Consider the following 26,982-nt stretch of genomic DNA (forward strand, 5'->3'; position numbering starts at 1 on the left):
TGCAAGTGCGTTGAAACGACCGCAAATATGTGAAACGGTTATATGAAACGATTATAAGTGAATGATCAGAAATTGAAATAGTGTGAAAAATTCGTTGAAGTGAAGGAATACAAAAGTGTGCTTCAATAATATGTTCAGTGATGAAGTGAATCAAAGTAGCAATATCGTTAACATAAAATGACAAGAACATACAGGATACACAGTGAACACTTATGCGGTAATACAGGTACGCCTCTTATAATTTATTATTAATTATTATAAATATCTTACTTTTATAATTTCTTGCCGCAATTCAATATATAGGCTAGTGTTCTTTGCACAATTTTATATAAAAGGGCAGTGCTTTGTTTGAATTATTCCGCAATATATCCGTGATTTAATTTTACTTCCCTCTTTATGTTTTAAAAACTTTTAGAAAATATAAATGACTTCAATCCTCTTTTCCATAAATTTTTATAAATTGTTTGGTGTAGACCTAATACTCTTAAATAGTATGACCTTTCTTATGGTATTTCTTATACCTATGACTTATAGTACGACCAATTTTCGAATAACACGATAATAAAATTCTGAGTTCGATTTTTTCTCTAAAAATTCATCAATCGATAAATTTCTTTTCCGTTCAAAAATTGGGTATGGTACTTCTTGTTATTTTATATAACAGTGAACAGTTAATATTAAATCTGAAGAAATTCACAACCATAAATTTTTCAAAAAATTTTCCCGTTGTCAGCGCTATAGTATACTGAGCAACTAAATAATCCTCGCAGTCGATTATCCGCCTCTTCAATGCCTATCACTGTTGGGCGCCAAATCATGTGGAGCGTGATTTGAAGGCTTCACATATGTAGAGAGATTTGCCAAATCATGTAGTGCTATATTTAAATGCCCCACGTTGGGCGCCAAATCATGTGGTGCTCTTCCTGGGGGAGTCACTCTCACCTCCAAGGATAGGACAATACACGTAGGGTGATGTAATGCTGTATCTAAATGCCTCACGTTGGGCCGGCAAATCATGTGGTGCGTTTTTTAACGGCTTCACACATGTAGGGTGAATCTTGCACTGAGTCAGTGGTGTAGTGGCTATAATTTTGCAATGGCGTGTGAGGACGCTGAGTGAACACCAGACTGATTGACTCACTACAAGACTCAATACAATTGTCGGAATCGTGGGAGGCCTAAACGCTCGCTCACCCTTGATTCTTCTAATGACAGATTGTATAATGATGAAATTTTTATAAGTAGTGTAGCGGACGCTAACACTGAATACGGATACCTTAAAATTATTACCTGTGAAGAATGAGCATACAAAATCATACAGGTCGAGCAAAAATCCCGATGTAGATAATTTACGGGACTGCGTCTCTAATAAGTTCTGAAGGATTAAAAATACGGTATTTGAACCCAATATCGTTCAGAATATACTTCGAGAACAGAGTCTTGTCGGGTTTTAAGCTCTATTGTAGGAATTTATATGATCTATGGCTGCCTCTGCTGTACAATTGATGTGTTCGCTCCAAGTCGAGGTAGGTAACAGATAAAAGCTGATATATGAGCAGGTAAGGACAAAGAATAAATATCTCGATCTGACCCCACTCGCTACATCCACTTGGACCTGTTCCAATATCCAGCTTAATTCAATTATTCCAATGATCGTATTCGATCGGTTCTTGATGATGATAGAACGTATCAGACACAATAATTGACAGGCTTAAGAAATAATCGAACTCAGAAAGCGAATTAACAAAACTGAAATATATTACAATAAAATATGCAATCATACAGTGCAGGTTCAGAATTTGATTTACAGGTTGATAATAATTTAGCATTAACAGAATAGTTAAAAATTTCTTGTGCTTGCATGATACCATGCGTGATTCAACAGAGTTTTACAATTGATAAAATTTAACAGTTTGAAAAATAGTGAAAAATGAATTATAGAAAATATTATTTTAAAATGTTCGGGGTCGTGGTTCAGGCAGCGGAGGATAGCTAATCAACTACAAATTCTTATAAATTTAATATGAATAAATTCTAGGCTCTTAAATGCTAAAGCGCTTGTCGGCGTGGCCAATAATTTAACGAAGAAAAATTTATGTTTTTTCTGCACTGAAATATTTTCGAAGCGTAGATTGGGGCCCCTTATGACTTATAACTCACGTGAAATTCCTTGGTCGTCGTGGTTTTCTTCTTTAGATCAAAAAATCGTTTGATCGGCGGCAATCCAGGCTTCGGTTTCGGCACGTGGGGAATTTTAATTTAAATATCTCCTTCACCGAATTAATTAAGGGATAATTTACTTTAAACTTTTAAATTTATCGATTGATGAAAACAGAAATGTACGAATAACAAATAAATTGGCCTAAAATATCGGCTCACAAATAGAACATTTAAAAAAAAATCGAACAAGAAATTTTACAAATAGGTCTTTGGTAACTATGAAAGAGATCTACACGGTAAGGATTTCAAAAGGGAAGTGCTGCTCTTTTCTCTAAGCTTTTAGGCTAGACCTTGCTTCTCGGAATCTCAATGTAATAATTTGCATAAAAATTTGCCATTGGTAGAACGCTTGTGACGTAAACATGACGTCAGTGGCAAGCAGTAGAATACAATTCCTTTAATTACAATAATAATTTAATTTATGTAATTCTTAAAACTGCTTAATCTTCTAGACATAGTTCCTCTCATACATGTACACGTGCTAGTGTAACTGATAAGGCAGGGTTGGTGTCTGATAATAGATTAACATGTGTTGCTTTCAAACGATCACCGTCTTGGTGCTATTTCTATGCACTGTGATTGGCTTAGACCTACCAAGAGATTTAATTACCATGTGGTTCAGTTGAATTAAATTATTAATAAATTAATATTCTTGTACAATTTTTATTAGGTTTGAGATTATTATAATTAATTTCTGCCATTTTATCAATAATAGAATTTCATGCTATGACCTATTTAGTTACAATAAGACCTGACGCATAATACAATTTCTTAAATAATAAATAATTTCAACAATCCAACAATACGATTTGCAGCTTTGTAGCACGAGCGATTGCAAAGTTATAAGCAAAAGAGTGCCGGCCAACAAGCACGAATTTCTGCTGAACTATCACAATTTTGGCTTGCCACCGCTGCAGCTTCCATATCGGTCCGTACAAGTCTATATAGGTCGGTTGTTTTCAATGAATCTCGAAGCTATTGAAAGCAAGTTAGCATCAGCAGCAGCGATACCACTACTGTCTACTCTACTACTCAACAACAAGATGTCAGCCGAGACAGCAACCAGTCCAGCGGCAACGGTCCCAGCCGCGTCCACACCGGCCAAGGCGAAGAAGGCGGCCGCATCGAAAGCAGCAGCCAGCTCCAAGAAGCCGCGTGCCAAGCCAGCACACCCGCCAACCGGCGAAATGGTGAACGCTGCTATTGCCGGACTCAAGGAGCGTGGTGGCTCGTCACTGCAGGCGATCAAGAAGTACATTGCTGCCAACTACAAGGCCGACGCAGAGAAGCTGGCGCCGTTCATCAAGAAGTACCTGAAGACAGCCGTCGCATCGGGAGCTCTCACCCAGCCGAAAGGCAAGGGTGCCGCCGGCTCGTTCAAGATCTCGGTGAAGGAAGCAGCCAAGGGTGCTGCCCCGAAGCCGGCTAGTGCCAAGCCGAAGTCAGCTCAGCCAAAGAAGAAGAAGCCCACTGCTGCCGGAGCAAAGCCGAAGAAGGCCGTTGCCTCGGCTACAAAGAGCAAGGCAACGTCTGCTGCCGCCGGTGAGAAGAAGAAGGCCGCAGCTAGCAAGCCAGCCGCCGCGAAGAAGAGCAGTGCTGCTGCTTCGGCAGCCAAGTCCAAGTCTCCTAAGGCGAAAAAGGTCACCAAGCCGCCTACCAAGAAGCCCAAGTCGCCGAAGCCGAAGAAGGCAGCCGTCGCCAAGAAACCAAAGAAGGCTACTGTCACTAAGAAGAAGTAAATTCTTCTACGGACCTACCACACACCAGCCAGCCGAGGGGCCTGCCGCTGTCGTCGCAAGCACTTCACATAAAAACGGCTCTTTTCAGGGCCTCCACTTGCCTTTTATTTTCAATCATCATAAGATATAGTATGATATCAGCAGTACTGAACCACAAAGGCCCTTTTCAGGGCCACCAACACATTTTCAGTAACAGAGAATATTGTTAGTTCCTGATGGGTATAATCCAATCGGTGAACAGTAAGAAGTTGGACATGTGTGTATAAATTGATTATATTTAGTTGGAGTTGTGAGAGTAGAAGAAGATGAACGTGTGCGTTTGACGAGTTAGTAGTGCAAAAGCCTCTTTTCAGGGCCACTGGATGATATTTTTCTATTTCACATCTGCTTCACAACTGTAGCAAGTGACAGAGAACAATAATATTGTTGTTTTGATGGAAGGTGTGAGAGAGTACATTTTCTTCTCCTCATCTCAAAAATCGGTTAGCACACTGACATTCTTCTCTATTCTAGACACGCAAAAGTAAATTAAATTGTTTCATTGAACTTGATCATTAAGTGTGCCAGTGGCCCTGAAAAGGGCCAACTAATTTCTAATTTGTGTATATTAGAGGGTGACGACAGACAGACAGACAACCTATGTGAGAGAATAAAGCCGATATGTCTAGGAGACAGACAGTAACCACTATAGTGACAAACATTGATATAATATAATAATTGAAAAATAAATGTATTGCTGGCCCTGAAAAGGGCCTTTGTGGTTCAACACCAAGAGTCGAATGCGCGCGAGCGCGCAGTAGCAAGGCAAGCAGACTTAAGCCTTCTTCTCGGTCTTTTTCGGCAAGAGGACAGCCTGGATGTTGGGCAGGACACCACCCTGTGCGATTGTTACGCCGGACAACAGCTTGTTCAGCTCCTCGTCGTTCCTGATTGCCAGTTGCAAGTGACGCGGAATGATACGAGTCTTCTTGTTGTCACGGGCGGCGTTGCCAGCCAACTCCAACACTTCAGCGGCCAGGTACTCCATGACAGCGGCCAGATAGACGGGAGCACCAGCACCAACACGCTCGGCGTAGTTGCCTTTGCGAAGCAGACGATGGATACGACCGACTGGGAACTGGAGTCCGGCACGGGATGAGCGAGACTTTGCCTTTCCCTTCACTTTTCCGCCTTTGCCTCTGCCTGACATGATGCTGGTTGTGGTTTGTTGATCGGTGCTGTAGAAACGATGGAATAAGAATGAAAATCTGTTGCAAATCGGCACCTATATATAGGCAATGTGTGGCACGAATTTCGACCAATTAGAGTAGACGTGACATGATTGGTAGCAATCATAGCCAATAGTTGAATACAAGCATTCTATTGGTCGACAATGTTTCCACACAAAGTCAATAAATAAAGCAGCACTAGAGAAATTTGAACACACTCGTGGACTAGCAGCCCTATTGAGCAGATCTCGTCTAGCAGCAAGCAGCAGTATGCCACCCAAGACAAGCGGTAAAGCAGCGAAGAAGGCCGGCAAGGCGCAGAAGAACATTGCCAAGGGAGACAAGAAGAAGAAACGCAAGAGGAAGGAGAGCTATGCCGTGTACATCTACAAGGTGCTGAAGCAAGTTCACCCAGACACTGGTATCTCGTCCAAGGCGATGTCGATCATGAACAGCTTTGTCAACGACATTTTCGAGCGCATCGCGGCCGAGGCAAGCCGACTGGCTCACTACAACAAACGTTCAACCATCACCAGCCGGGAGATCCAGACCGCTGTGCGTCTTCTGCTGCCCGGTGAACTGGCCAAGCACGCAGTCAGTGAAGGAACCAAGGCTGTCACCAAGTACACCAGCTCCAAGTAGAGAGTTTGTGTGTGTGTGTGCGCGCGCGCTCGCCGCCGACTAGCATGCCACCACAACATCCGCTTAACAACAACAAGTGTACCGCATACAAGCGTCAACGGCCCTTTTCAGGGCCAATAGCTGTTTGATTTTCAAAATGAAAATAATATATGATTTTATTCATTTGCTACCGTCGTCACTCGCCTCACAAGTGTGATGACTATGCTATTACATTGATTGATACACTGTGTGTAACAGTAGTGACAGTGTCTCTTCTGAGTTTGAAGTAGAGATGAATATTAGTCTGATATAGCTAGTTGGCTCTTTTCAGGGCCACTCGCACGTTTCCACAAATTTTCAACAACAAACAATTTTCACATGAGTGGTGAAAGTTTTCTTTTCACTTGTTGCGTCAAACATGAAGAAGCCTACAAAGCCTACTGGCAAAAATAATCAATGTTCATGTTTGATCAGTTGAAAATAATACAACAATATTCTTTTTAAAAATTTTTGTCTCAGTGGCCCTGAAAAGAGCCTTGGTCTTCAAACAGTGTGTATGAAAAAACAGCACCAACCAACTAAAATTGAGTGGTTGCACCAGCAATAGAGAGAAAAATGGGAAACAGCTTTCTGAACGATATCCCGACATAATAATAAATTGATAATAGTGTTTCAGTGGCCCCAAAAAGGGCCAGCATTTTCTAGAGACACAAACACAAGAGAAGAAGCATTATGATTGATAGTGTGAAGGGAAGAAGAGTGCATCAGACTACAGACTCTAGAGCAAATCAAATCCATTATTAGGTTTTGAGAAGCAAGCAGTAGCAGATTTTCATCCAATGTGAAAAATTTATCATCTACTGGCCCTGAAAAGGGCCGTTGTTGGTGTGAGTGCGCGTTGCATTGCACAGCACCAGCAGCCAATAACATGATATAGCCGCGCGTGTGTTGTCGTCTAAGCACGTTCTCCACGAATACGCCTGGCCAACTGAATGTCTTTCGGCATGATAGTCACTCTCTTGGCGTGGATAGCGCACAGGTTGGTGTCTTCAAACAGGCCAACCAAGTAGGCTTCGCTTGCCTCCTGCAGAGCCATAACAGCCGAGCTCTGGAAACGCAGGTCAGTCTTGAAGTCCTGTGCGATCTCACGAACAAGGCGCTGGAACGGCAGCTTACGAATAAGCAGTTCAGTGCTCTTCTGGTAGCGACGAATTTCTCGCAGAGCCACTGTGCCAGGCCTGTAACGATGCGGCTTCTTCACACCACCGGTGGCCGGAGCACTCTTGCGGGCAGCTTTCGTTGCCAACTGCTTCCTGGGCGCCTTACCGCCGGTCGATTTCCTTGCTGTCTGCTTGGTACGAGCCATTGTACTGCTTGCTTGCTTGCTTGCTTGCTTGCTTGCTTGCTTGCTTGCTTGCTTGCTTGCTTGCTTGCTTGCTTGCTTGCTTGCTTGCTGCTGCTGCTGCTGCTGCTGCTGCTGCTGCTGCTGCTGCTGCTGCTGCTGCTGCTGCTGCTGCTGCTGCTGCTGCTGCTGCTGCTGCTACTACTACGTAAGCCTATGTCAGTTCAGAAAATTTTCTCGGCACCACTATTTATAGCAAAATTTGAGACCAACTGCCTGTCTATTGGTCGACAATTTGTGACCAATTGCAGTGCTGATGAATGCTGGCCTACCATTGGCGGCTGGCTGTCGGCCAATCAAATGTCATCACTAGGGTATAAATAAAGGCACATTTTCCGCAAAATTTGTCAGTTTCACTCGACTACTAGCAGCAGCAACATGACTGGTCGCGGCAAAGGAGGAAAAGGTCTGGGAAAAGGAGGCGCCAAGCGGCACAGGAAGGTGTTGAGAGACAACATCCAAGGTATCACCAAGCCGGCCATTCGTCGTCTGGCTCGCCGAGGCGGAGTGAAGCGTATCTCGGGTCTCATCTACGAAGAGACACGCGGTGTGCTGAAGGTATTCCTGGAGAACGTGATTCGTGACGCTGTCACCTACACAGAGCACGCCAAACGCAAGACTGTCACCGCTATGGATGTAGTCTACGCGTTGAAACGTCAGGGACGTACACTGTACGGATTCGGAGGTTAAGCAAGCCAGCCAGCACAACACACTATTGGACTGCTGCCGCGCACGCGTCTTCACCATTCACGCTTTACTCCACTACAGCAAAAAGGCCCTTTTCAGGGCCGCCAAAACACTTTTCAAACCTTCAGTCTCGACTAGTCTGTTGCAACTAATATTTGTAAATAATAATATTATTATTGTGTAAGAAGAGTGTTTGTTGATGACTTTTGATTAACTATGTTAACAATTATGTTGTCCTCCTATAAAACCTCCATCTACACACTCTGCACTCATGATGTTTGTAGTCGAATTCTTGTCATTACTAATTTGAAGTTTTTTTTTTTTTTCATATTAATGCTACTTGAAATTTTTTTTTTCAATGATCATACAATAATATCATAATAACGTTTTACAGTAGAAACATAAACTATTTTTTGGACATTTTATTAATTTATCAAAATTTGGGCCAAGCCTGTTGTTCCTTCCTAATCATATTTATATGATTTGTGATTCTGTCCACAAATAGATAAATATATTTGTTTGGATAGAGAGAGAGTGAGAGAGAGAGAGAGAGAGAGAGAGAGAATGAGAGTGAGTGAGTGATAGCACCAGATGTTAGTCAGTGATTGTGAGTCAGACACAAATAACAACAGCCAAATAGCCTATTGAAATACTGTGAACATGAACAAAATAAATGCCACCAATTACATTTGTTTTTTTTTTTTTTCATATTAATGCTACTTGAAATTTTTTTTTTCAATGATCATACAATAATATCATAATAACGTTTTACAGTAGAAACATAAACTATTTTTTGGACATTTTATTAATTTATCAAAATTTGGGCCAAGCCTGTTGTTCCTTCCTAATCATATTTATATGATTTGTGATTCTGTCCACAAATAGATAAATATATTTGTTTGGATAGAGAGAGAGAGAGAGGAGAGAGAGAGAGAGAGAGAGAGAGAGAGAGAGAGAGAGAGAGAGAGAGAGAGAGAGAGAGAGAGAGAGAGAGAGAATGAGAGTGAGTGAGTGATAGCACCAGATGTTAGTCAGTGATTGTGAGTCAGACACAAATAACAACAGCCAAATAGCCTATTGAAATACTGTGAACATGAACAAAATAAATGCCACCAATTACATTTGTTTTTTTTTTTTTCATTTATTCAATTTTTCCATCATTGATAATACAGCATAATGTGAGTGAATTGATAGATTGAGTAATAGACAGATACAACAAATAACAACAGCCTATTTAAATTTTGTGAAAATGATTTGTAAGGAAATTCACTTCTATTTGCTTGTTTTTGTGTGTGAGCGTGCGCCAGCCATTAAAACTCAATATTCTAGCAAATAGAGGCAACAACGATTGTCATTGGCTAGCCAGCTGACTGTTCATTTTATGGCGCCAAATTCAAATGTGTTTTTACTTGATAGTGAACTGATTATGCACAACCAGCTATCTATACTGGCTTTTCTATTGTTATTATCAATGCGTCTACACTGCATACCCTTTCTACATACAATGTGAGCATAGAATCAACAATAAATGTGCAATAAGTACAGATTTTATTATAAAATGACATTCACTCTGCCCGACAACGGCTGTGGATAGGCAACCCGCCACACAGCGCGGGAGCAAGTCTACAAGAAAAGCGGCGTTTTTCACATTACAGACATGGTTTTTCACACTGAATTCAATCAAAATTGACTGCTAACCATACCACAAATGTTCTGTATAATTTACAAGCTATTCAAATAAATAGGAAAGTTTTCACTGCATATTCTGTGTCCTGCATTCAATATCTTGCTTATTTTGTGGACACAACATGCACACTGAGCCCAGTTAAACTGGTGAAAATGACTTTTTCAACTTTTCTTCAATTTTAATTGGATAAACATTATTCTATTACACTCAGAAGTCGACTGGATGTTCAATAGTATACATTCAGTTACAATTACATGCATATTTGTATGATTTTCCAACAGAAAAGTGTCTTACTTGTGTACTGTACTAGTGTGTTTGGCTGTGTATTACCTGTGGTCAGCTTTTCGGCTATTATCTAGTTCCAGACCAATAAAAGTGTACAATATTATTGCATGTGTGGATGCGTACTGACATGCTCTAACAGACTCAATAGTATTTTTGTGAATTTCTTTGCACACAATTGATGGATAGTCGATCAAGTGTTGCAGTGTACCGAGTTCGGCCGGGTATGGGAGTGTTTGAACGACTTTTTCAATAGAAAATCACTAATAATTACCATATAAACCTATTCAGTTGTCTAGAGAATAGTGTGAGCAATCCAACAATACGATTTGCAGCTTTGTAGCACGAGCGATTGCAAAGTTATAAGCAAAAGAGTGCCGGCCAACAAGCACGAATTTCTGCTGAACTATCACAATTTTGGCTTGCCACCGCTGCAGCTTCCATATCGGTCCGTACAAGTCTATATAGGTCGGTTGTTTTCAATGAATCTCGAAGCTATTGAAAGCAAGTTAGCATCAGCAGCAGCGATACCACTACTGTCTACTCTACTACTCAACAACAAGATGTCAGCCGAGACAGCAACCAGTCCAGCGGCAACGGTCCCAGCCGCGTCCACACCGGCCAAGGCGAAGAAGGCGGCCGCATCGAAAGCAGCAGCCAGCTCCAAGAAGCCGCGTGCCAAGCCAGCACACCCGCCAACCGGCGAAATGGTGAACGCTGCTATTGCCGGACTCAAGGAGCGTGGTGGCTCGTCACTGCAGGCGATCAAGAAGTACATTGCTGCCAACTACAAGGCCGACGCAGAGAAGCTGGCGCCGTTCATCAAGAAGTACCTGAAGACAGCCGTTGCATCAGGAGCTCTCACCCAGCCGAAAGGCAAGGGTGTCACCGCTATGGATGTAGTCTACGCGTTGAAACGTCAGGGACGTACACTGTACGGATTCGGAGGTTAAGCAAGCCAGCCAGCACAACACACTATTGGACTGCTGCCGCGCACGCGTCTTCACCATTCACGCTTTACTCCACTACAGCAAAAAGGCCCTTTTCAGGGCCGCCAAAACACTTTTCAAACCTTCAGTCTCGACTAGTCTGTTGCAACTAATATTTGTAAATAATAATATTATTATTGTGTAAGAAGAGTGTTTGTTGATGACTTTTGATTAACTATGTTAACAATTATGTTGTCCTCCTATAAAACCTCCATCTACACACTCTGCACTCATGATGTTTGTAGTCGAATTCTTGTCATTACTAATTTGAAGTTTTTTTTTTTTTTCATATTAATGCTACTTGAAATTTTTTTTTTCAATGATCATACAATAATATCATAATAACGTTTTACAGTAGAAACATAAACTATTTTTTGGACATTTTATTAATTTATCAAAATTTGGGCCAAGCCTGTTGTTCCTTCCTAATCATATTTATATGATTTGTGATTCTGTCCACAAATAGATAAATATATTTGTTTGGATAGAGAGAGAGAGAGAGAGAGAGAGAGAGAGAGAGAGAGAGAGAGAGAGAGAGAGAGAGAGAGAGAATGAGAGTGAGTGAGTGATAGCACCAGATGTTAGTCAGTGATTGTGAGTCAGACACAAATAACAACAGCCAAATAGCCTATTGAAATACTGTGAACATGAACAAAATAAATGCCACCAATTACATTTGTTTTTTTTTTTTCATTTATTCAATTTTTCCATCATTGATAATACAGCATAATGTGAGTGAATTGATAGATTGAGTAATAGACAGATACAACAAATAACAACAGCCTATTTAAATTTTGTGAAAATGATTTGTAAGGAAATTCACTTCTATTTGCTTGTTTTTGTGTGTGAGCGTGCGCCAGCCATTAAAACTCAATATTCTAGCAAATAGAGGCAACAACGATTGTCATTGGCTAGCCAGCTGACTGTTCATTTTATGGCGCCAAATTCAAATGTGTTTTTACTTGATAGTGAACTGATTATGCACAACCAGCTATCTATACTGGCTTTTCTATTGTTATTATCAATGCGTCTACACTGCATACCCTTTCTACATACAATGTGAGCATAGAATCAACAATAAATGTGCAATAAGTACAGATTTTATTATAAAATGACATTCACTCTGCCCGACAACGGCTGTGGATAGGCAACCCGCCACACAGCGCGGGAGCAAGTCTACAAGAAAAGCGGCGTTTTTCACATTACAGACATGGTTTTTCACACTGAATTCAATCAAAATTGACTGCTAACCATACCACAAATGTTCTGTATAATTTACAAGCTATTCAAATAAATAGGAAAGTTTTCACTGCATATTCTGTGTCCTGCATTCAATATCTTGCTTATTTTGTGGACACAACATGCACACTGAGCCCAGTTAAACTGGTGAAAATGACTTTTTCAACTTTTCTTCAATTTTAATTGGATAAACATTATTCTATTACACTCAGAAGTCGACTGGATGTTCAATAGTATACATTCAGTTACAATTACATGCATATTTGTATGATTTTCCAACAGAAAAGTGTCTTACTTGTGTACTGTACTAGTGTGTTTGGCTGTGTATTACCTGTGGTCAGCTTTTCGGCTATTATCTAGTTCCAGACCAATAAAAGTGTACAATATTATTGCATGTGTGGATGCGTACTGACATGCTCTAACAGACTCAATAGTATTTTTGTGAATTTCTTTGCACACAATTGATGGATAGTCGATCAAGTGTTGCAGTGTACCGAGTTCGGCCGGGTATGGGAGTGTTTGAACGACTTTTTCAATAGAAAATCACTAATAATTACCATATAAACCTATTCAGTTGTCTAGAGAATAGTGTGAGCAATCCAACAATACGATTTGCAGCTTTGTAGCACGAGCGATTGCAAAGTTATAAGCAAAAGAGTGCCGGCCAACAAGCACGAATTTCTGCTGAACTATCACAATTTTGGCTTGCCACCGCTGCAGCTTCCATATCGGTCCGTACAAGTCTATATAGGTCGGTTGTTTTCAATGAATCTCGAAGCTATTGAAAGCAAGTTAGCATCAGCAGCAGCGATACCACTACTGTCTACTCTACTACTCAACAACAAGATGTCAGCCGAGACAGCAACCAGTCCAGCGGCAACGGTCCCAGCCGCGTCCACACCGGCCAAGGCGAAGAAGGCGGCCGCATCGAAAGCAGCAGCCAGCTCCAAGAAGCCGCGTGCCAAGCCAGCACACCCGCCAACCGGCGAAATGGTGAACGCTGCTATTGCCGGACTCAAGGAGCGTGGTGGCTCGTCACTGCAGGCGATCAAGAAGTACATTGCTGCCAACTACAAGGCCGACGCAGAGAAGCTGGCGCCGTTCATCAAGAAGTACCTGAAGACAGCCGTCGCATCGGGAGCTCTCACCCAGCCGAAAGGCAAGGGTGCCGCCGGCTCGTTCAAGATCTCGGTGAAGGAAGCAGCCAAGGGTGCTGCCCCGAAGCCGGCTAGTGCCAAGCCGAAGTCAGCTCAGCCAAAGAAGAAGAAGCCCACTGCTGCCGGAGCAAAGCCGAAGAAGGCCGTTGCCTCGGCTACAAAGAGCAAGGCAACGTCTGCTGCCGCCGGTGAGAAGAAGAAGGCCGCAGCTAGCAAGCCAGCCGCCGCGAAGAAGAGCAGTGCTGCTGCTTCGGCAGCCAAGTCCAAGTCTCCTAAGGCGAAAAAGGTCACCAAGCCGCCTACCAAGAAGCCCAAGTCGCCGAAGCCGAAGAAGGCAGCCGTCGCCAAGAAACCAAAGAAGGCTACTGTCACTAAGAAGAAGTAAATTCTTCTACGGACCTACCACACACCAGCCAGCCGAGGGGCCTGCCGCTGTCGTCGCAAGCACTTCACATAAAAACGGCTCTTTTCAGGGCCTCCACTTGCCTTTTATTTTCAATCATCATAAGATATAGTATGATATCAGCAGTACTGAACCACAAAGGCCCTTTTCAGGGCCACCAACACATTTTCAGTAACAGAGAATATTGTTAGTTCCTGATGGGTATAATCCAATCGGTGAACAGTAAGAAGTTGGACATGTGTGTATAAATTGATTATATTTAGTTGGAGTTGTGAGAGTAGAAGAAGATGAACGTGTGCGTTTGACGAGTTAGTAGTGCAAAAGCCTCTTTTCAGGGCCACTGGATGATATTTTTCTATTTCACATCTGCTTCACAACTGTAGCAAGTGACAGAGAACAATAATATTGTTGTTTTGATGGAAGGTGTGAGAGAGTACATTTTCTTCTCCTCATCTCAAAAATCGGTTAGCACACTGACATTCTTCTCTATTCTAGACACGCAAAAGTAAATTAAATTGTTTCATTGAACTTGATCATTAAGTGTGCCAGTGGCCCTGAAAAGGGCCAACTAATTTCTAATTTGTGTATATTAGAGGGTGACGACAGACAGACAGACAACCTATGTGAGAGAATAAAGCCGATATGTCTAGGAGACAGACAGTAACCACTATAGTGACAAACATTGATATAATATAATAATTGAAAAATAAATGTATTGCTGGCCCTGAAAAGGGCCTTTGTGGTTCAACACCAAGAGTCGAATGCGCGCGAGCGCGCAGTAGCAAGGCAAGCAGACTTAAGCCTTCTTCTCGGTCTTTTTCGGCAAGAGGACAGCCTGGATGTTGGGCAGGACACCACCCTGTGCGATTGTTACGCCGGACAACAGCTTGTTCAGCTCCTCGTCGTTCCTGATTGCCAGTTGCAAGTGACGCGGAATGATACGAGTCTTCTTGTTGTCACGGGCGGCGTTGCCAGCCAACTCCAACACTTCAGCGGCCAGGTACTCCATGACAGCGGCCAGATAGACGGGAGCACCAGCACCAACACGCTCGGCGTAGTTGCCTTTGCGAAGCAGACGATGGATACGACCGACTGGGAACTGGAGTCCGGCACGGGATGAGCGAGACTTTGCCTTTCCCTTCACTTTTCCGCCTTTGCCTCTGCCTGACATGATGCTGGTTGTGGTTTGTTGATCGGTGCTGTAGAAACGATGGAATAAGAATGAAAATCTGTTGCAAATCGGCACCTATATATAGGCAATGTGTGGCACGAATTTCGACCAATTAGAGTAGACGTGACATGATCTAACAGACTCAATAGTATTTTTGTGAATTTCTTTGCACACAATTGATGGATAGTCGATCAAGTGTTGCAGTGTACCGAGTTCGGCCGGGTATGGGAGTGTTTGAACGACTTTTTCAATAGAAAATCACTAATAATTACCATATAAACCTATTCAGTTGTCTAGAGAATAGTGTGAGCAATCCAACAATACGATTTGCAGCTTTGTAGCACGAGCGATTGCAAAGTTATAAGCAAAAGAGTGCCGGCCAACAAGCACGAATTTCTGCTGAACTATCACAATTTTGGCTTGCCACCGCTGCAGCTTCCATATCGGTCCGTACAAGTCTATATAGGTCGGTTGTTTTCAATGAATCTCGAAGCTATTGAAAGCAAGTTAGCATCAGCAGCAGCGATACCACTACTGTCTACTCTACTACTCAACAACAAGATGTCAGCCGAGACAGCAACCAGTCCAGCGGCAACGGTCCCAGCCGCGTCCACACCGGCCAAGGCGAAGAAGGCGGCCGCATCGAAAGCAGCAGCCAGCTCCAAGAAGCCGCGTGCCAAGCCAGCACACCCGCCAACCGGCGAAATGGTGAACGCTGCTATTGCCGGACTCAAGGAGCGTGGTGGCTCGTCACTGCAGGCGATCAAGAAGTACATTGCTGCCAACTACAAGGCCGACGCAGAGAAGCTGGCGCCGTTCATCAAGAAGTACCTGAAGACAGCCGTCGCATCGGGAGCTCTCACCCAGCCGAAAGGCAAGGGTGCCGCCGGCTCGTTCAAGATCTCGGTGAAGGAAGCAGCCAAGGGTGCTGCCCCGAAGCCGGCTAGTGCCAAGCCGAAGTCAGCTCAGCCAAAGAAGAAGAAGCCCACTGCTGCCGGAGCAAAGCCGAAGAAGGCCGTTGCCTCGGCTACAAAGAGCAAGGCAACGTCTGCTGCCGCCGGTGAGAAGAAGAAGGCCGCAGCTAGCAAGCCAGCCGCCGCGAAGAAGAGCAGTGCTGCTGCTTCGGCAGCCAAGTCCAAGTCTCCTAAGGCGAAAAAGGTCACCAAGCCGCCTACCAAGAAGCCCAAGTCGCCGAAGCCGAAGAAGGCAGCCGTCGCCAAGAAACCAAAGAAGGCTACTGTCACTAAGAAGAAGTAAATTCTTCTACGGACCTACCACACACCAGCCAGCCGAGGGGCCTGCCGCTGTCGTCGCAAGCACTTCACATAAAAACGGCTCTTTTCAGGGCCTCCACTTGCCTTTTATTTTCAATCATCATAAGATATAGTATGATATCAGCAGTACTGAACCACAAAGGCCCTTTTCAGGGCCACCAACACATTTTCAGTAACAGAGAATATTGTTAGTTCCTGATGGGTATAATCCAATCGGTGAACAGTAAGAAGTTGGACATGTGTGTATAAATTGATTATATTTAGTTGGAGTTGTGAGAGTAGAAGAAGATGAACGTGTGCGTTTGACGAGTTAGTAGTGCAAAAGCCTCTTTTCAGGGCCACTGGATGATATTTTTCTATTTCACATCTGCTTCACAACTGTAGCAAGTGACAGAGAACAATAATATTGTTGTTTTGATGGAAGGTGTGAGAGAGTACATTTTCTTCTCCTCATCTCAAAAATCGGTTAGCACACTGACATTCTTCTCTATTCTAGACACGCAAAAGTAAATTAAATTGTTTCATTGAACTTGATCATTAAGTGTGCCAGTGGCCCTGAAAAGGGCCAACTAATTTCTAATTTGTGTATATTAGAGGGTGACGACAGACAGACAGACAACCTATGTGAGAGAATAAAGCCGATATGTCTAGGAGACAGACAGTAACCACTATAGTGACAAACATTGATATAATATAATAATTGAAAAATAAATGTATTGCTGGCCCTGAAAAGGGCCTTTGTGGTTCAACACCAAGAGTCGAATGCGCGCGAGCGCGCAGTAGCAAGGCAAGCAGACTTAAGCCTTCTTCTCGGTCTTTTTCGGCAAGAGGACAGCCTGGATGTTGGGCAGGACACCACCCTGTGCGATTGTTACGCCGGACAACAGCTTGTTCAGCTCCTCGTCGTTCCTGATTGCCAGTTGCAAGTGACGCGGAATGATACGAGTCTTCTTGTTGTCACGGGCGGCGTTGCCAGCCAACTCCAACACTTCAGCGGCCAGGTACTCCATGACAGCGGCCAGATAGACGGGAGCACCAGCACCAACACGCTCGGCGTAGTTGCCTTTGCGAAGCAGACGATGGATACGACCGACTGGGAACTGGAGTCCGGCACGGGATGAGCGAGACTTTGCCTTTCCCTTCACTTTTCCGCCTTTGCCTCTGCCTGACATGATGCTGGTTGTGGTTTGTTGATCGGTGCTGTAGAAACGATGGAATAAGAATGAAAATCTGTTGCAAATCGGCACCTATATATAGGCAATGTGTGGCACGAATTTCGACCAATTAGAGTAGACGTGACATGATTGGTAGCAATCATAGCCAATAGTTGAATACAAGCATTCTATTGGTCGACAATGTTTCCACACAAAGTCAATAAATAAAGCAGCACTAGAGAAATTTGAACACACTCGTGGACTAGCAGCCCTATTGAGCAGATCTCGTCTAGCAGCAAGCAGCAGTATGCCACCCAAGACAAGCGGTAAAGCAGCGAAGAAGGCCGGCAAGGCGCAGAAGAACATTGCCAAGGGAGACAAGAAGAAGAAACGCAAGAGGAAGGAGAGCTATGCCGTGTACATCTACAAGGTGCTGAAGCAAGTTCACCCAGACACTGGTATCTCGTCCAAGGCGATGTCGATCATGAACAGCTTTGTCAACGACATTTTCGAGCGCATCGCGGCCGAGGCAAGCCGACTGGCTCACTACAACAAACGTTCAACCATCACCAGCCGGGAGATCCAGACCGCTGTGCGTCTTCTGCTGCCCGGTGAACTGGCCAAGCACGCAGTCAGTGAAGGAACCAAGGCTGTCACCAAGTACACCAGCTCCAAGTAGAGAGTTTGTGTGTGTGTGCGCGCGCGCTCGCCGCCGACTAGCATGCCACCACAACATCCGCTTAACAACAACAAGTGTACCGCATACAAGCGTCAACGGCCCTTTTCAGGGCCAATAGCTGTTTGATTTTCAAAATGAAAATAATATATGATTTTATTCATTTGCTACCGTCGTCACTCGCCTCACAAGTGTGATGACTATGCTATTACATTGATTGATACACTGTGTGTAACAGTAGTGACAGTGTCTCTTCTGAGTTTGAAGTAGAGATGAATATTAGTCTGATATAGCTAGTTGGCTCTTTTCAGGGCCACTCGCACGTTTCCACAAATTTTCAACAACAAACAATTTTCACATGAGTGGTGAAAGTTTTCTTTTCACTTGTTGCGTCAAACATGAAGAAGCCTACAAAGCCTACTGGCAAAAATAATCAATGTTCATGTTTGATCAGTTGAAAATAATACAACAATATTCTTTTTAAAAATTTTTGTCTCAGTGGCCCTGAAAAGAGCCTTGGTCTTCAAACAGTGTGTATGAAAAAACAGCACCAACCAACTAAAATTGAGTGGTTGCACCAGCAATAGAGAGAAAAATGGGAAACAGCTTTCTGAACGATATCCCGACATAATAATAAATTGATAATAGTGTTTCAGTGGCCCCAAAAAGGGCCAGCATTTTCTAGAGACACAAACACAAGAGAAGAAGCATTATGATTGATAGTGTGAAGGGAAGAAGAGTGCATCAGACTACAGACTCTAGAGCAAATCAAATCCATTATTAGGTTTTGAGAAGCAAGCAGTAGCAGATTTTCATCCAATGTGAAAAATTTATCATCTACTGGCCCTGAAAAGGGCCGTTGTTGGTGTGAGTGCGCGTTGCATTGCACAGCACCAGCAGCCAATAACATGATATAGCCGCGTGTGTTGTCGTCTAAGCACGTTCTCCACGAATACGCCTGGCCAACTGAATGTCTTTCGGCATGATAGTCACTCTCTTGGCGTGGATAGCGCACAGGTTGGTGTCTTCAAACAGGCCAACCAAGTAGGCTTCGCTTGCCTCCTGCAGAGCCATAACAGCCGAGCTCTGGAAACGCAGGTCAGTCTTGAAGTCCTGTGCGATCTCACGAACAAGGCGCTGGAACGGCAGCTTACGAATAAGCAGTTCAGTGCTCTTCTGGTAGCGACGAATTTCTCGCAGAGCCACTGTGCCAGGCCTGTAACGATGCGGCTTCTTCACACCACCGGTGGCCGGAGCACTCTTGCGGGCAGCTTTCGTTGCCAACTGCTTCCTGGGCGCCTTACCGCCGGTCGATTTCCTTGCTGTCTGCTTGGTACGAGCCATTGTACTGCTTGCTTGCTTGCTGCTGCTGCTGCTGCTGCTGCTGCTGCTACTACTACGTAAGCCTATGTCAGTTCAGAAAATTTTCTCGGCACCACTATTTATAGCAAAATTTGAGACCAACTGCCTGTCTATTGGTCGACAATTTGTGACCAATTGCAGTGCTGATGAATGCTGGCCTACCATTGGCGGCTGGCTGTCGGCCAATCAAATGTCATCACTAGGGTATAAATAAAGGCACATTTTCCGCAAAATTTGTCAGTTTCACTCGACTACTAGCAGCAGCAACATGACTGGTCGCGGCAAAGGAGGAAAAGGTCTGGGAAAAGGAGGCGCCAAGCGGCACAGGAAGGTGTTGAGAGACAACATCCAAGGTATCACCAAGCCGGCCATTCGTCGTCTGGCTCGCCGAGGCGGAGTGAAGCGTATCTCGGGTCTCATCTACGAAGAGACACGCGGTGTGCTGAAGGTATTCCTGGAGAACGTGATTCGTGACGCTGTCACCTACACAGAGCACGCCAAACGCAAGACTGTCACCGCTATGGATGTAGTCTACGCGTTGAAACGTCAGGGACGTACACTGTACGGATTCGGAGGTTAAGCAAGCCAGCCAGCACAACACACTATTGGACTGCTGCCGCGCACGCGTCTTCACCATTCACGCTTTACTCCACTACAGCAAAAAGGCCCTTTTCAGGGCCGCCAAAACACTTTTCAAACCTTCAGTCTCGACTAGTCTGTTGCAACTAATATTTGTAAATAATAATATTATTATTGTGTAAGAAGAGTGTTTGTTGATGACTTTTGATTAACTATGTTAACAATTATGTTGTCCTCCTATAAAACCTCCATCTACACACTCTGCACTCATGATGTTTGTAGTCGAATTCTTGTCATTACTAATTTGAAGTTTTTTTTTTTTCATATTAATGCTACTTGAAATTTTTTTTTTCAATGATCATACAATAATATCATAATAACGTTTTACAGTAGAAACATAAACTATTTTTTGGACATTTTATTAATTTATCAAAATTTGGGCCAAGCCTGTTGTTCCTTCCTAATCATATTTATATGATTTGTGATTCTGTCCACAAATAGATAAATATATTTGTTTGGATAGAGAGAGAGAGAGAGAGAGAGAGAGAGAGAGAGAGTGAGAGAGAGAGAGAGAGAGGAGAGAGAGAGAGAGAGAATGAGAGTGAGTGAGTGATAGCACCAGATGTTAGTCAGTGATTGTGAGTCAGACACAAATAACAACAGCCAAATAGCCTATTGAAATACTGTGAACATGAACAAAATAAATGCCACCAATTACATTTGTTTTTTTTTTTTCATTTATTCAATTTTTCCATCATTGATAATACAGCATAATGTGAGTGAATTGATAGATTGAGTAATAGACAGATACAACAAATAACAACAGCCTATTTAAATTTTGTGAAAATGATTTGTAAGGAAATTCACTTCTATTTGCTTGTTTTTGTGTGTGAGCGTGCGCCAGCCATTAAAACTCAATATTCTAGCAAATAGAGGCAACAACGATTGTCATTGGCTAGCCAGCTGACTGTTCATTTTATGGCGCCAAATTCAAATGTGTTTTTACTTGATAGTGAACTGATTATGCACAACCAGCTATCTATACTGGCTTTTCTATTGTTATTATCAATGCGTCTACACTGCATACCCTTTCTACATACAATGTGAGCATAGAATCAACAATAAATGTGCAATAAGTACAGATTTTATTATAAAATGACATTCACTCTGCCCGACAACGGCTGTGGATAGGCAACCCGCCACACAGCGCGGGAGCAAGTCTACAAGAAAAGCGGCGTTTTTCACATTACAGACATGGTTTTTCACACTGAATTCAATCAAAATTGACTGCTAACCATACCACAAATGTTCTGTATAATTTACAAGCTATTCAAATAAATAGGAAAGTTTTCACTGCATATTCTGTGTCCTGCATTCAATATCTTGCTTATTTTGTGGACACAACATGCACACTGAGCCCAGTTAAACTGGTGAAAATGACTTTTTCAACTTTTCTTCAATTTTAATTGGATAAACATTATTCTATTACACTCAGAAGTCGACTGGATGTTCAATAGTATACATTCAGTTACAATTACATGCATATTTGTATGATTTTCCAACAGAAAAGTGTCTTACTTGTGTACTGTACTAGTGTGTTTGGCTGTGTATTACCTGTGGTCAGCTTTTCGGCTATTATCTAGTTCCAGACCAATAAAAGTGTACAATATTATTGCATGTGTGGATGCGTACTGACATGCTCTAACAGACTCAATAGTATTTTTGTGAATTTCTTTGCACACAATTGATGGATAGTCGATCAAGTGTTGCAGTGTACCGAGTTCGGCCGGGTATGGGAGTGTTTGAACGACTTTTTCAATAGAAAATCACTAATAATTACCATATAAACCTATTCAGTTGTCTAGAGAATAGTGTGAGCAATCCAACAATACGATTTGCAGCTTTGTAGCACGAGCGATTGCAAAGTTATAAGCAAAAGAGTGCCGGCCAACAAGCACGAATTTCTGCTGAACTATCACAATTTTGGCTTGCCACCGCTGCAGCTTCCATATCGGTCCGTACAAGTCTATATAGGTCGGTTGTTTTCAATGAATCTCGAAGCTATTGAAAGCAAGTTAGCATCAGCAGCAGCGATACCACTACTGTCTACTCTACTACTCAACAACAAGATGTCAGCCGAGACAGCAACCAGTCCAGCGGCAACGGTCCCAGCCGCGTCCACACCGGCCAAGGCGAAGAAGGCGGCCGCATCGAAAGCAGCAGCCAGCTCCAAGAAGCCGCGTGCCAAGCCAGCACACCCGCCAACCGGCGAAATGGTGAACGCTGCTATTGCCGGACTCAAGGAGCGTGGTGGCTCGTCACTGCAGGCGATCAAGAAGTACATTGCTGCCAACTACAAGGCCGACGCAGAGAAGCTGGCGCCGTTCATCAAGAAGTACCTGAAGACAGCCGTCGCATCGGGAGCTCTCACCCAGCCGAAAGGCAAGGGTGCCGCCGGCTCGTTCAAGATCTCGGTGAAGGAAGCAGCCAAGGGTGCTGCCCCGAAGCCGGCTAGTGCCAAGCCGAAGTCAGCTCAGCCAAAGAAGAAGAAGCCCACTGCTGCCGGAGCAAAGCCGAAGAAGGCCGTTGCCTCGGCTACAAAGAGCAAGGCAACGTCTGCTGCCGCCGGTGAGAAGAAGAAGGCCGCAGCTAGCAAGCCAGCCGCCGCGAAGAAGAGCAGTGCTGCTGCTTCGGCAGCCAAGTCCAAGTCTCCTAAGGCGAAAAAGGTCACCAAGCCGCCTACCAAGAAGCCCAAGTCGCCGAAGCCGAAGAAGGCAGCCGTCGCCAAGAAACCAAAGAAGGCTACTGTCACTAAGAAGAAGTAAATTCTTCTACGGACCTACCACACACCAGCCAGCCGAGGGGCCTGCCGCTGTCGTCGCAAGCACTTCACATAAAAACGGCTCTTTTCAGGGCCTCCACTTGCCTTTTATTTTCAATCATCATAAGATATAGTATGATATCAGCAGTACTGAACCACAAAGGCCCTTTTCAGGGCCACCAACACATTTTCAGTAACAGAGAATATTGTTAGTTCCTGATGGGTATAATCCAATCGGTGAACAGTAAGAAGTTGGACATGTGTGTATAAATTGATTATATTTAGTTGGAGTTGTGAGAGTAGAAGAAGATGAACGTGTGCGTTTGACGAGTTAGTAGTGCAAAAGCCTCTTTTCAGGGCCACTGGATGATATTTTTCTATTTCACATCTGCTTCACAACTGTAGCAAGTGACAGAGAACAATAATATTGTTGTTTTGATGGAAGGTGTGAGAGAGTACATTTTCTTCTCCTCATCTCAAAAATCGGTTAGCACACTGACATTCTTCTCTATTCTAGACACGCAAAAGTAAATTAAATTGTTTCATTGAACTTGATCATTAAGTGTGCCAGTGGCCCTGAAAAGGGCCAACTAATTTCTAATTTGTGTATATTAGAGGGTGACGACAGACAGACAGACAACCTATGTGAGAGAATAAAGCCGATATGTCTAGGAGACAGACAGTAACCACTATAGTGACAAACATTGATATAATATAATAATTGAAAAATAAATGTATTGCTGGCCCTGAAAAGGGCCTTTGTGGTTCAACACCAAGAGTCGAATGCGCGCGAGCGCGCAGTAGCAAGGCAAGCAGACTTAAGCCTTCTTCTCGGTCTTTTTCGGCAAGAGGACAGCCTGGATGTTGGGCAGGACACCACCCTGTGCGATTGTTACGCCGGACAACAGCTTGTTCAGCTCCTCGTCGTTCCTGATTGCCAGTTGCAAGTGACGCGGAATGATACGAGTCTTCTTGTTGTCACGGGCGGCGTTGCCAGCCAACTCCAACACTTCAGCGGCCAGGTACTCCATGACAGCGGCCAGATAGACGGGAGCACCAGCACCAACACGCTCGGCGTAGTTGCCTTTGCGAAGCAGACGATGGATACGACCGACTGGGAACTGGAGTCCGGCACGGGATGAGCGAGACTTTGCCTTTCCCTTCACTTTTCCGCCTTTGCCTCTGCCTGACATGATGCTGGTTGTGGTTTGTTGATCGGTGCTGTAGAAACGATGGAATAAGAATGAAAATCTGTTGCAAATCGGCACCTATATATAGGCAATGTGTGGCACGAATTTCGACCAATTAGAGTAGACGTGACATGATTGGTAGCAATCATAGCCAATAGTTGAATACAAGCATTCTATTGGTCGACAATGTTTCCACACAAAGTCAATAAATAAAGCAGCACTAGAGAAGGCCGTTGCCTCGGCTACAAAGAGCAAGGCAACGTCTGCTGCCGCCGGTGAGAAGAAGAAGGCCGCAGCTAGCAAGCCAGCCGCCGCGAAGAAGAGCAGTGCTGCTGCTTCGGCAGCCAAGTCCAAGTCTCCTAAGGCGAAAAAGGTCACCAAGCCGCCTACCAAGAAGCCCAAGTCGCCGAAGCCGAAGAAGGCAGCCGTCGCCAAGAAACCAAAGAAGGCTACTGTCACTAAGAAGAAGTAAATTCTTCTACGGACCTACCACACACCAGCCAGCCGAGGGGCCTGCCGCTGTCGTCGCAAGCACTTCACATAAAAACGGCTCTTTTCAGGGCCTCCACTTGCCTTTTATTTTCAATCATCATAAGATATAGTATGATATCAGCAGTACTGAACCACAAAGGCCCTTTTCAGGGCCACCAACACATTTTCAGTAACAGAGAATATTGTTAGTTCCTGATGGGTATAATCCAATCGGTGAACAGTAAGAAGTTGGACATGTGTGTATAAATTGATTATATTTAGTTGGAGTTGTGAGAGTAGAAGAAGATGAACGTGTGCGTTTGACGAGTTAGTAGTGCAAAAGCCTCTTTTCAGGGCCACTGGATGATATTTTTCTATTTCACATCTGCTTCACAACTGTAGCAAGTGACAGAGAACAATAATATTGTTGTTTTGATGGAAGGTGTGAGAGAGTACATTTTCTTCTCCTCATCTCAAAAATCGGTTAGCACACTGACATTCTTCTCTATTCTAGACACGCAAAAGTAAATTAAATTGTTTCATTGAACTTGATCATTAAGTGTGCCAGTGGCCCTGAAAAGGGCCAACTAATTTCTAATTTGTGTATATTAGAGGGTGACGACAGACAGACAGACAACCTATGTGAGAGAATAAAGCCGATATGTCTAGGAGACAGACAGTAACCACTATAGTGACAAACATTGATATAATATAATAATTGAAAAATAAATGTATTGCTGGCCCTGAAAAGGGCCTTTGTGGTTCAACACCAAGAGTCGAATGCGCGCGAGCGCGCAGTAGCAAGGCAAGCAGACTTAAGCCTTCTTCTCGGTCTTTTTCGGCAAGAGGACAGCCTGGATGTTGGGCAGGACACCACCCTGTGCGATTGTTACGCCGGACAACAGCTTGTTCAGCTCCTCGTCGTTCCTGATTGCCAGTTGCAAGTGACGCGGAATGATACGAGTCTTCTTGTTGTCACGGGCGGCGTTGCCAGCCAACTCCAACACTTCAGCGGCCAGGTACTCCATGACAGCGGCCAGATAGACGGGAGCACCAGCACCAACACGCTCGGCGTAGTTGCCTTTGCGAAGCAGACGATGGATACGACCGACTGGGAACTGGAGTCCGGCACGGGATGAGCGAGACTTTGCCTTTCCCTTCACTTTTCCGCCTTTGCCTCTGCCTGACATGATGCTGGTTGTGGTTTGTTGATCGGTGCTGTAGAAACGATGGAATAAGAATGAAAATCTGTTGCAAATCGGCACCTATATATAGGCAATGTGTGGCACGAATTTCGACCAATTAGAGTAGACGTGACATGATTGGTAGCAATCATAGCCAATAGTTGAATACAAGCATTCTATTGGTCGACAATGTTTCCACACAAAGTCAATAAATAAAGCAGCACTAGAGAAATTTGAACACACTCGTGGACTAGCAGCCCTATTGAGCAGATCTCGTCTAGCAGCAAGCAGCAGTATGCCACCCAAGACAAGCGGTAAAGCAGCGAAGAAGGCCGGCAAGGCGCAGAAGAACATTGCCAAGGGAGACAAGAAGAAGAAACGCAAGAGGAAGGAGAGCTATGCCGTGTACATCTACAAGGTGCTGAAGCAAGTTCACCCAGACACTGGTATCTCGTCCAAGGCGATGTCGATCATGAACAGCTTTGTCAACGACATTTTCGAGCGCATCGCGGCCGAGGCAAGCCGACTGGCTCACTACAACAAACGTTCAACCATCACCAGCCGGGAGATCCAGACCGCTGTGCGTCTTCTGCTGCCCGGTGAACTGGCCAAGCACGCAGTCAGTGAAGGAACCAAGGCTGTCACCAAGTACACCAGCTCCAAGTAGAGAGTTTGTGTGTGTGTGTGCGCGCGCGCTCGCCGCCGACTAGCATGCCACCACAACATCCGCTTAACAACAACAAGTGTACCGCATACAAGCGTCAACGGCCCTTTTCAGGGCCAATAGCTGTTTGATTTTCAAAATGAAAATAATATATGATTTTATTCATTTGCTACCGTCGTCACTCGCCTCACAAGTGTGATGACTATGCTATTACATTGATTGATACACTGTGTGTAACAGTAGTGACAGTGTCTCTTCTGAGTTTGAAGTAGAGATGAATATTAGTCTGATATAGCTAGTTGGCTCTTTTCAGGGCCACTCGCACGTTTCCACAAATTTTCAACAACAAACAATTTTCACATGAGTGGTGAAAGTTTTCTTTTCACTTGTTGCGTCAAACATGAAGAAGCCTACAAAGCCTACTGGCAAAAATAATCAATGTTCATGTTTGATCAGTTGAAAATAATACAACAATATTCTTTTTAAAAATTTTTGTCTCAGTGGCCCTGAAAAGAGCCTTGGTCTTCAAACAGTGTGTATGAAAAAACAGCACCAACCAACTAAAATTGAGTGGTTGCACCAGCAATAGAGAGAAAAATGGGAAACAGCTTTCTGAACGATATCCCGACATAATAATAAATTGATAATAGTGTTTCAGTGGCCCCAAAAAGGGCCAGCATTTTCTAGAGACACAAACACAAGAGAAGAAGCATTATGATTGATAGTGTGAAGGGAAGAAGAGTGCATCAGACTACAGACTCTAGAGCAAATCAAATCCATTATTAGGTTTTGAGAAGCAAGC

The 26,982-nt window shown here is 43.8% G+C and overlaps 15 protein-coding genes across 16 annotated transcripts; 10 read left to right on the forward strand and 5 right to left on the reverse strand.

Annotated features, from left to right (window-relative positions):
- Window positions 1-3,185: 3,185 nt before the first annotated feature.
- LOC111063025 (histone H1-like) lies at window positions 3,186-4,055 on the forward strand. Its single transcript, XM_022350714.2, has one exon. It carries the CDS (start codon window positions 3,264-3,266, stop codon window positions 3,957-3,959), a length of 696 nt encoding a protein of 231 aa, XP_022206406.1. The 5' UTR covers window positions 3,186-3,263; the 3' UTR covers window positions 3,960-4,055.
- A 637-nt stretch (window positions 4,056-4,692) lies between these two features.
- Window positions 4,693-5,219, reverse strand: LOC111059216 (histone H2A). Its single transcript, XM_022346839.2, has one exon. It carries the CDS (start codon window positions 5,146-5,148, stop codon window positions 4,774-4,776), a length of 375 nt encoding a protein of 124 aa, XP_022202531.1. The 5' UTR covers window positions 5,149-5,219; the 3' UTR covers window positions 4,693-4,773.
- Window positions 5,220-5,374: 155 nt separating this feature from the next.
- LOC111058590 (histone H2B) lies at window positions 5,375-5,928 on the forward strand. Its single transcript, XM_022346130.2, has one exon. It carries the CDS (start codon window positions 5,438-5,440, stop codon window positions 5,807-5,809), a length of 372 nt encoding a protein of 123 aa, XP_022201822.1. The 5' UTR covers window positions 5,375-5,437; the 3' UTR covers window positions 5,810-5,928.
- A 1,598-nt stretch (window positions 5,929-7,526) lies between these two features.
- LOC111062534 (histone H4) lies at window positions 7,527-7,987 on the forward strand. The gene has a single exon (XM_022350224.2). It carries the CDS (start codon window positions 7,569-7,571, stop codon window positions 7,878-7,880), a length of 312 nt encoding a protein of 103 aa, XP_022205916.1. The 5' UTR covers window positions 7,527-7,568; the 3' UTR covers window positions 7,881-7,987.
- A 1,696-nt stretch (window positions 7,988-9,683) lies between these two features.
- On the forward strand, window positions 9,684-10,901 carry LOC120351685 (histone H1-like). The gene has a single exon (XM_039429648.1). The coding sequence runs from the start codon at window positions 10,329-10,331 to the stop codon at window positions 10,797-10,799; it is 471 nt and encodes a 156-aa protein (XP_039285582.1). The 5' UTR covers window positions 9,684-10,328; the 3' UTR covers window positions 10,800-10,901.
- A 635-nt stretch (window positions 10,902-11,536) lies between these two features.
- Window positions 11,537-13,712, forward strand: LOC111061738 (late histone H1-like). The gene has a single exon (XM_022349436.2). The coding sequence runs from the start codon at window positions 12,840-12,842 to the stop codon at window positions 13,614-13,616; it is 777 nt and encodes a 258-aa protein (XP_022205128.2). The 5' UTR covers window positions 11,537-12,839; the 3' UTR covers window positions 13,617-13,712.
- On the reverse strand, window positions 13,415-14,859 carry LOC111061739 (histone H2A). Its single transcript, XM_022349437.2, has one exon. The coding sequence runs from the start codon at window positions 14,803-14,805 to the stop codon at window positions 14,431-14,433; it is 375 nt and encodes a 124-aa protein (XP_022205129.1). The 5' UTR covers window positions 14,806-14,859; the 3' UTR covers window positions 13,415-14,430.
- Window positions 14,860-14,946: 87 nt separating this feature from the next.
- Window positions 14,947-16,158, forward strand: LOC111062782 (late histone H1-like). The gene has a single exon (XM_022350468.2). It carries the CDS (start codon window positions 15,286-15,288, stop codon window positions 16,060-16,062), a length of 777 nt encoding a protein of 258 aa, XP_022206160.2. The 5' UTR covers window positions 14,947-15,285; the 3' UTR covers window positions 16,063-16,158.
- LOC111062781 (histone H2A) lies at window positions 15,861-17,305 on the reverse strand. Its single transcript, XM_039429651.1, has one exon. It carries the CDS (start codon window positions 17,249-17,251, stop codon window positions 16,877-16,879), a length of 375 nt encoding a protein of 124 aa, XP_039285585.1. The 5' UTR covers window positions 17,252-17,305; the 3' UTR covers window positions 15,861-16,876.
- Window positions 17,306-17,479: 174 nt separating this feature from the next.
- On the forward strand, window positions 17,480-18,029 carry LOC111062780 (histone H2B). Its single transcript, XM_022350466.2, has one exon. The coding sequence runs from the start codon at window positions 17,541-17,543 to the stop codon at window positions 17,910-17,912; it is 372 nt and encodes a 123-aa protein (XP_022206158.1). The 5' UTR covers window positions 17,480-17,540; the 3' UTR covers window positions 17,913-18,029.
- Window positions 18,030-19,497: 1,468 nt separating this feature from the next.
- Window positions 19,498-19,953, forward strand: LOC111062358 (histone H4). Its single transcript, XM_022350053.2, has one exon. The coding sequence runs from the start codon at window positions 19,540-19,542 to the stop codon at window positions 19,849-19,851; it is 312 nt and encodes a 103-aa protein (XP_022205745.1). The 5' UTR covers window positions 19,498-19,539; the 3' UTR covers window positions 19,852-19,953.
- A 1,300-nt stretch (window positions 19,954-21,253) lies between these two features.
- Window positions 21,254-24,429, forward strand: LOC111063152 (late histone H1-like). Of its 2 annotated transcripts, none has more exons than XM_039429643.1 (2): window positions 21,254-22,440; window positions 24,099-24,429. In XM_039429643.1, the coding sequence occupies exons 1-2, from the start codon at window positions 21,899-21,901 to the stop codon at window positions 24,331-24,333; spliced, it is 777 nt and encodes a 258-aa protein (XP_039285577.1). In that variant the 5' UTR covers window positions 21,254-21,898; the 3' UTR covers window positions 24,334-24,429. The 2 variants fall into 2 exon arrangements, with proteins under 2 accessions (XP_039285577.1, XP_039285576.1); XM_039429642.1 differs by having other exon boundaries at window positions 21,254-22,432; window positions 24,091-24,429.
- Window positions 22,474-23,935, reverse strand: LOC111052605 (histone H2A). The gene has a single exon (XM_039429650.1). It carries the CDS (start codon window positions 23,862-23,864, stop codon window positions 23,490-23,492), a length of 375 nt encoding a protein of 124 aa, XP_039285584.1. The 5' UTR covers window positions 23,865-23,935; the 3' UTR covers window positions 22,474-23,489.
- A 637-nt stretch (window positions 24,430-25,066) lies between the features above and the next one.
- Window positions 25,067-25,576, reverse strand: LOC120351686 (histone H2A). The gene has a single exon (XM_039429653.1). It carries the CDS (start codon window positions 25,520-25,522, stop codon window positions 25,148-25,150), a length of 375 nt encoding a protein of 124 aa, XP_039285587.1. The 5' UTR covers window positions 25,523-25,576; the 3' UTR covers window positions 25,067-25,147.
- Window positions 25,577-25,748: 172 nt separating this feature from the next.
- On the forward strand, window positions 25,749-26,302 carry LOC120351687 (histone H2B). The gene has a single exon (XM_039429656.1). The coding sequence runs from the start codon at window positions 25,812-25,814 to the stop codon at window positions 26,181-26,183; it is 372 nt and encodes a 123-aa protein (XP_039285590.1). The 5' UTR covers window positions 25,749-25,811; the 3' UTR covers window positions 26,184-26,302.
- Window positions 26,303-26,982: the final 680 nt, after the last annotated feature.

Source organism: Nilaparvata lugens, chromosome 5 (genome assembly GCF_014356525.2).
Source record: "Nilaparvata lugens isolate BPH chromosome 5, ASM1435652v1, whole genome shotgun sequence".
NCBI classification, from domain to species: domain Eukaryota; kingdom Metazoa; phylum Arthropoda; class Insecta; order Hemiptera; family Delphacidae; genus Nilaparvata; species Nilaparvata lugens.

Excerpts from the sequence above, each read along its gene's own strand:
- LOC111063025 (XM_022350714.2), top strand. The coding sequence starts at position 3,264 with ATGTCAGCCGAGACAGCAACCAGTCCAGCGGCAACGGTCCCAGCCGCG.
- LOC111059216 (XM_022346839.2), bottom strand. The coding sequence starts at position 5,148 with ATGTCAGGCAGAGGCAAAGGCGGAAAAGTGAAGGGAAAGGCAAAGTCT.
- LOC111058590 (XM_022346130.2), top strand. The coding sequence starts at position 5,438 with ATGCCACCCAAGACAAGCGGTAAAGCAGCGAAGAAGGCCGGCAAGGCG.
- LOC111062534 (XM_022350224.2), top strand. The coding sequence starts at position 7,569 with ATGACTGGTCGCGGCAAAGGAGGAAAAGGTCTGGGAAAAGGAGGCGCC.
- LOC120351685 (XM_039429648.1), top strand. The coding sequence starts at position 10,329 with ATGAATCTCGAAGCTATTGAAAGCAAGTTAGCATCAGCAGCAGCGATA.
- LOC111061738 (XM_022349436.2), top strand. The coding sequence starts at position 12,840 with ATGAATCTCGAAGCTATTGAAAGCAAGTTAGCATCAGCAGCAGCGATA.
- LOC111061739 (XM_022349437.2), bottom strand. The coding sequence starts at position 14,805 with ATGTCAGGCAGAGGCAAAGGCGGAAAAGTGAAGGGAAAGGCAAAGTCT.
- LOC111062782 (XM_022350468.2), top strand. The coding sequence starts at position 15,286 with ATGAATCTCGAAGCTATTGAAAGCAAGTTAGCATCAGCAGCAGCGATA.
- LOC111062781 (XM_039429651.1), bottom strand. The coding sequence starts at position 17,251 with ATGTCAGGCAGAGGCAAAGGCGGAAAAGTGAAGGGAAAGGCAAAGTCT.
- LOC111062780 (XM_022350466.2), top strand. The coding sequence starts at position 17,541 with ATGCCACCCAAGACAAGCGGTAAAGCAGCGAAGAAGGCCGGCAAGGCG.
- LOC111062358 (XM_022350053.2), top strand. The coding sequence starts at position 19,540 with ATGACTGGTCGCGGCAAAGGAGGAAAAGGTCTGGGAAAAGGAGGCGCC.
- LOC111063152 (XM_039429643.1), top strand. The coding sequence starts at position 21,899 with ATGAATCTCGAAGCTATTGAAAGCAAGTTAGCATCAGCAGCAGCGATA. Across the intron at positions 22,441-24,098 it reads AAGCCGAAGAAGGCCGTTGC|CTCGGCTACAAAGAGCAAGG; the intron begins CTCGGCTACAAA and ends GAAGGCCGTTGC.
- LOC111052605 (XM_039429650.1), bottom strand. The coding sequence starts at position 23,864 with ATGTCAGGCAGAGGCAAAGGCGGAAAAGTGAAGGGAAAGGCAAAGTCT.
- LOC120351686 (XM_039429653.1), bottom strand. The coding sequence starts at position 25,522 with ATGTCAGGCAGAGGCAAAGGCGGAAAAGTGAAGGGAAAGGCAAAGTCT.
- LOC120351687 (XM_039429656.1), top strand. The coding sequence starts at position 25,812 with ATGCCACCCAAGACAAGCGGTAAAGCAGCGAAGAAGGCCGGCAAGGCG.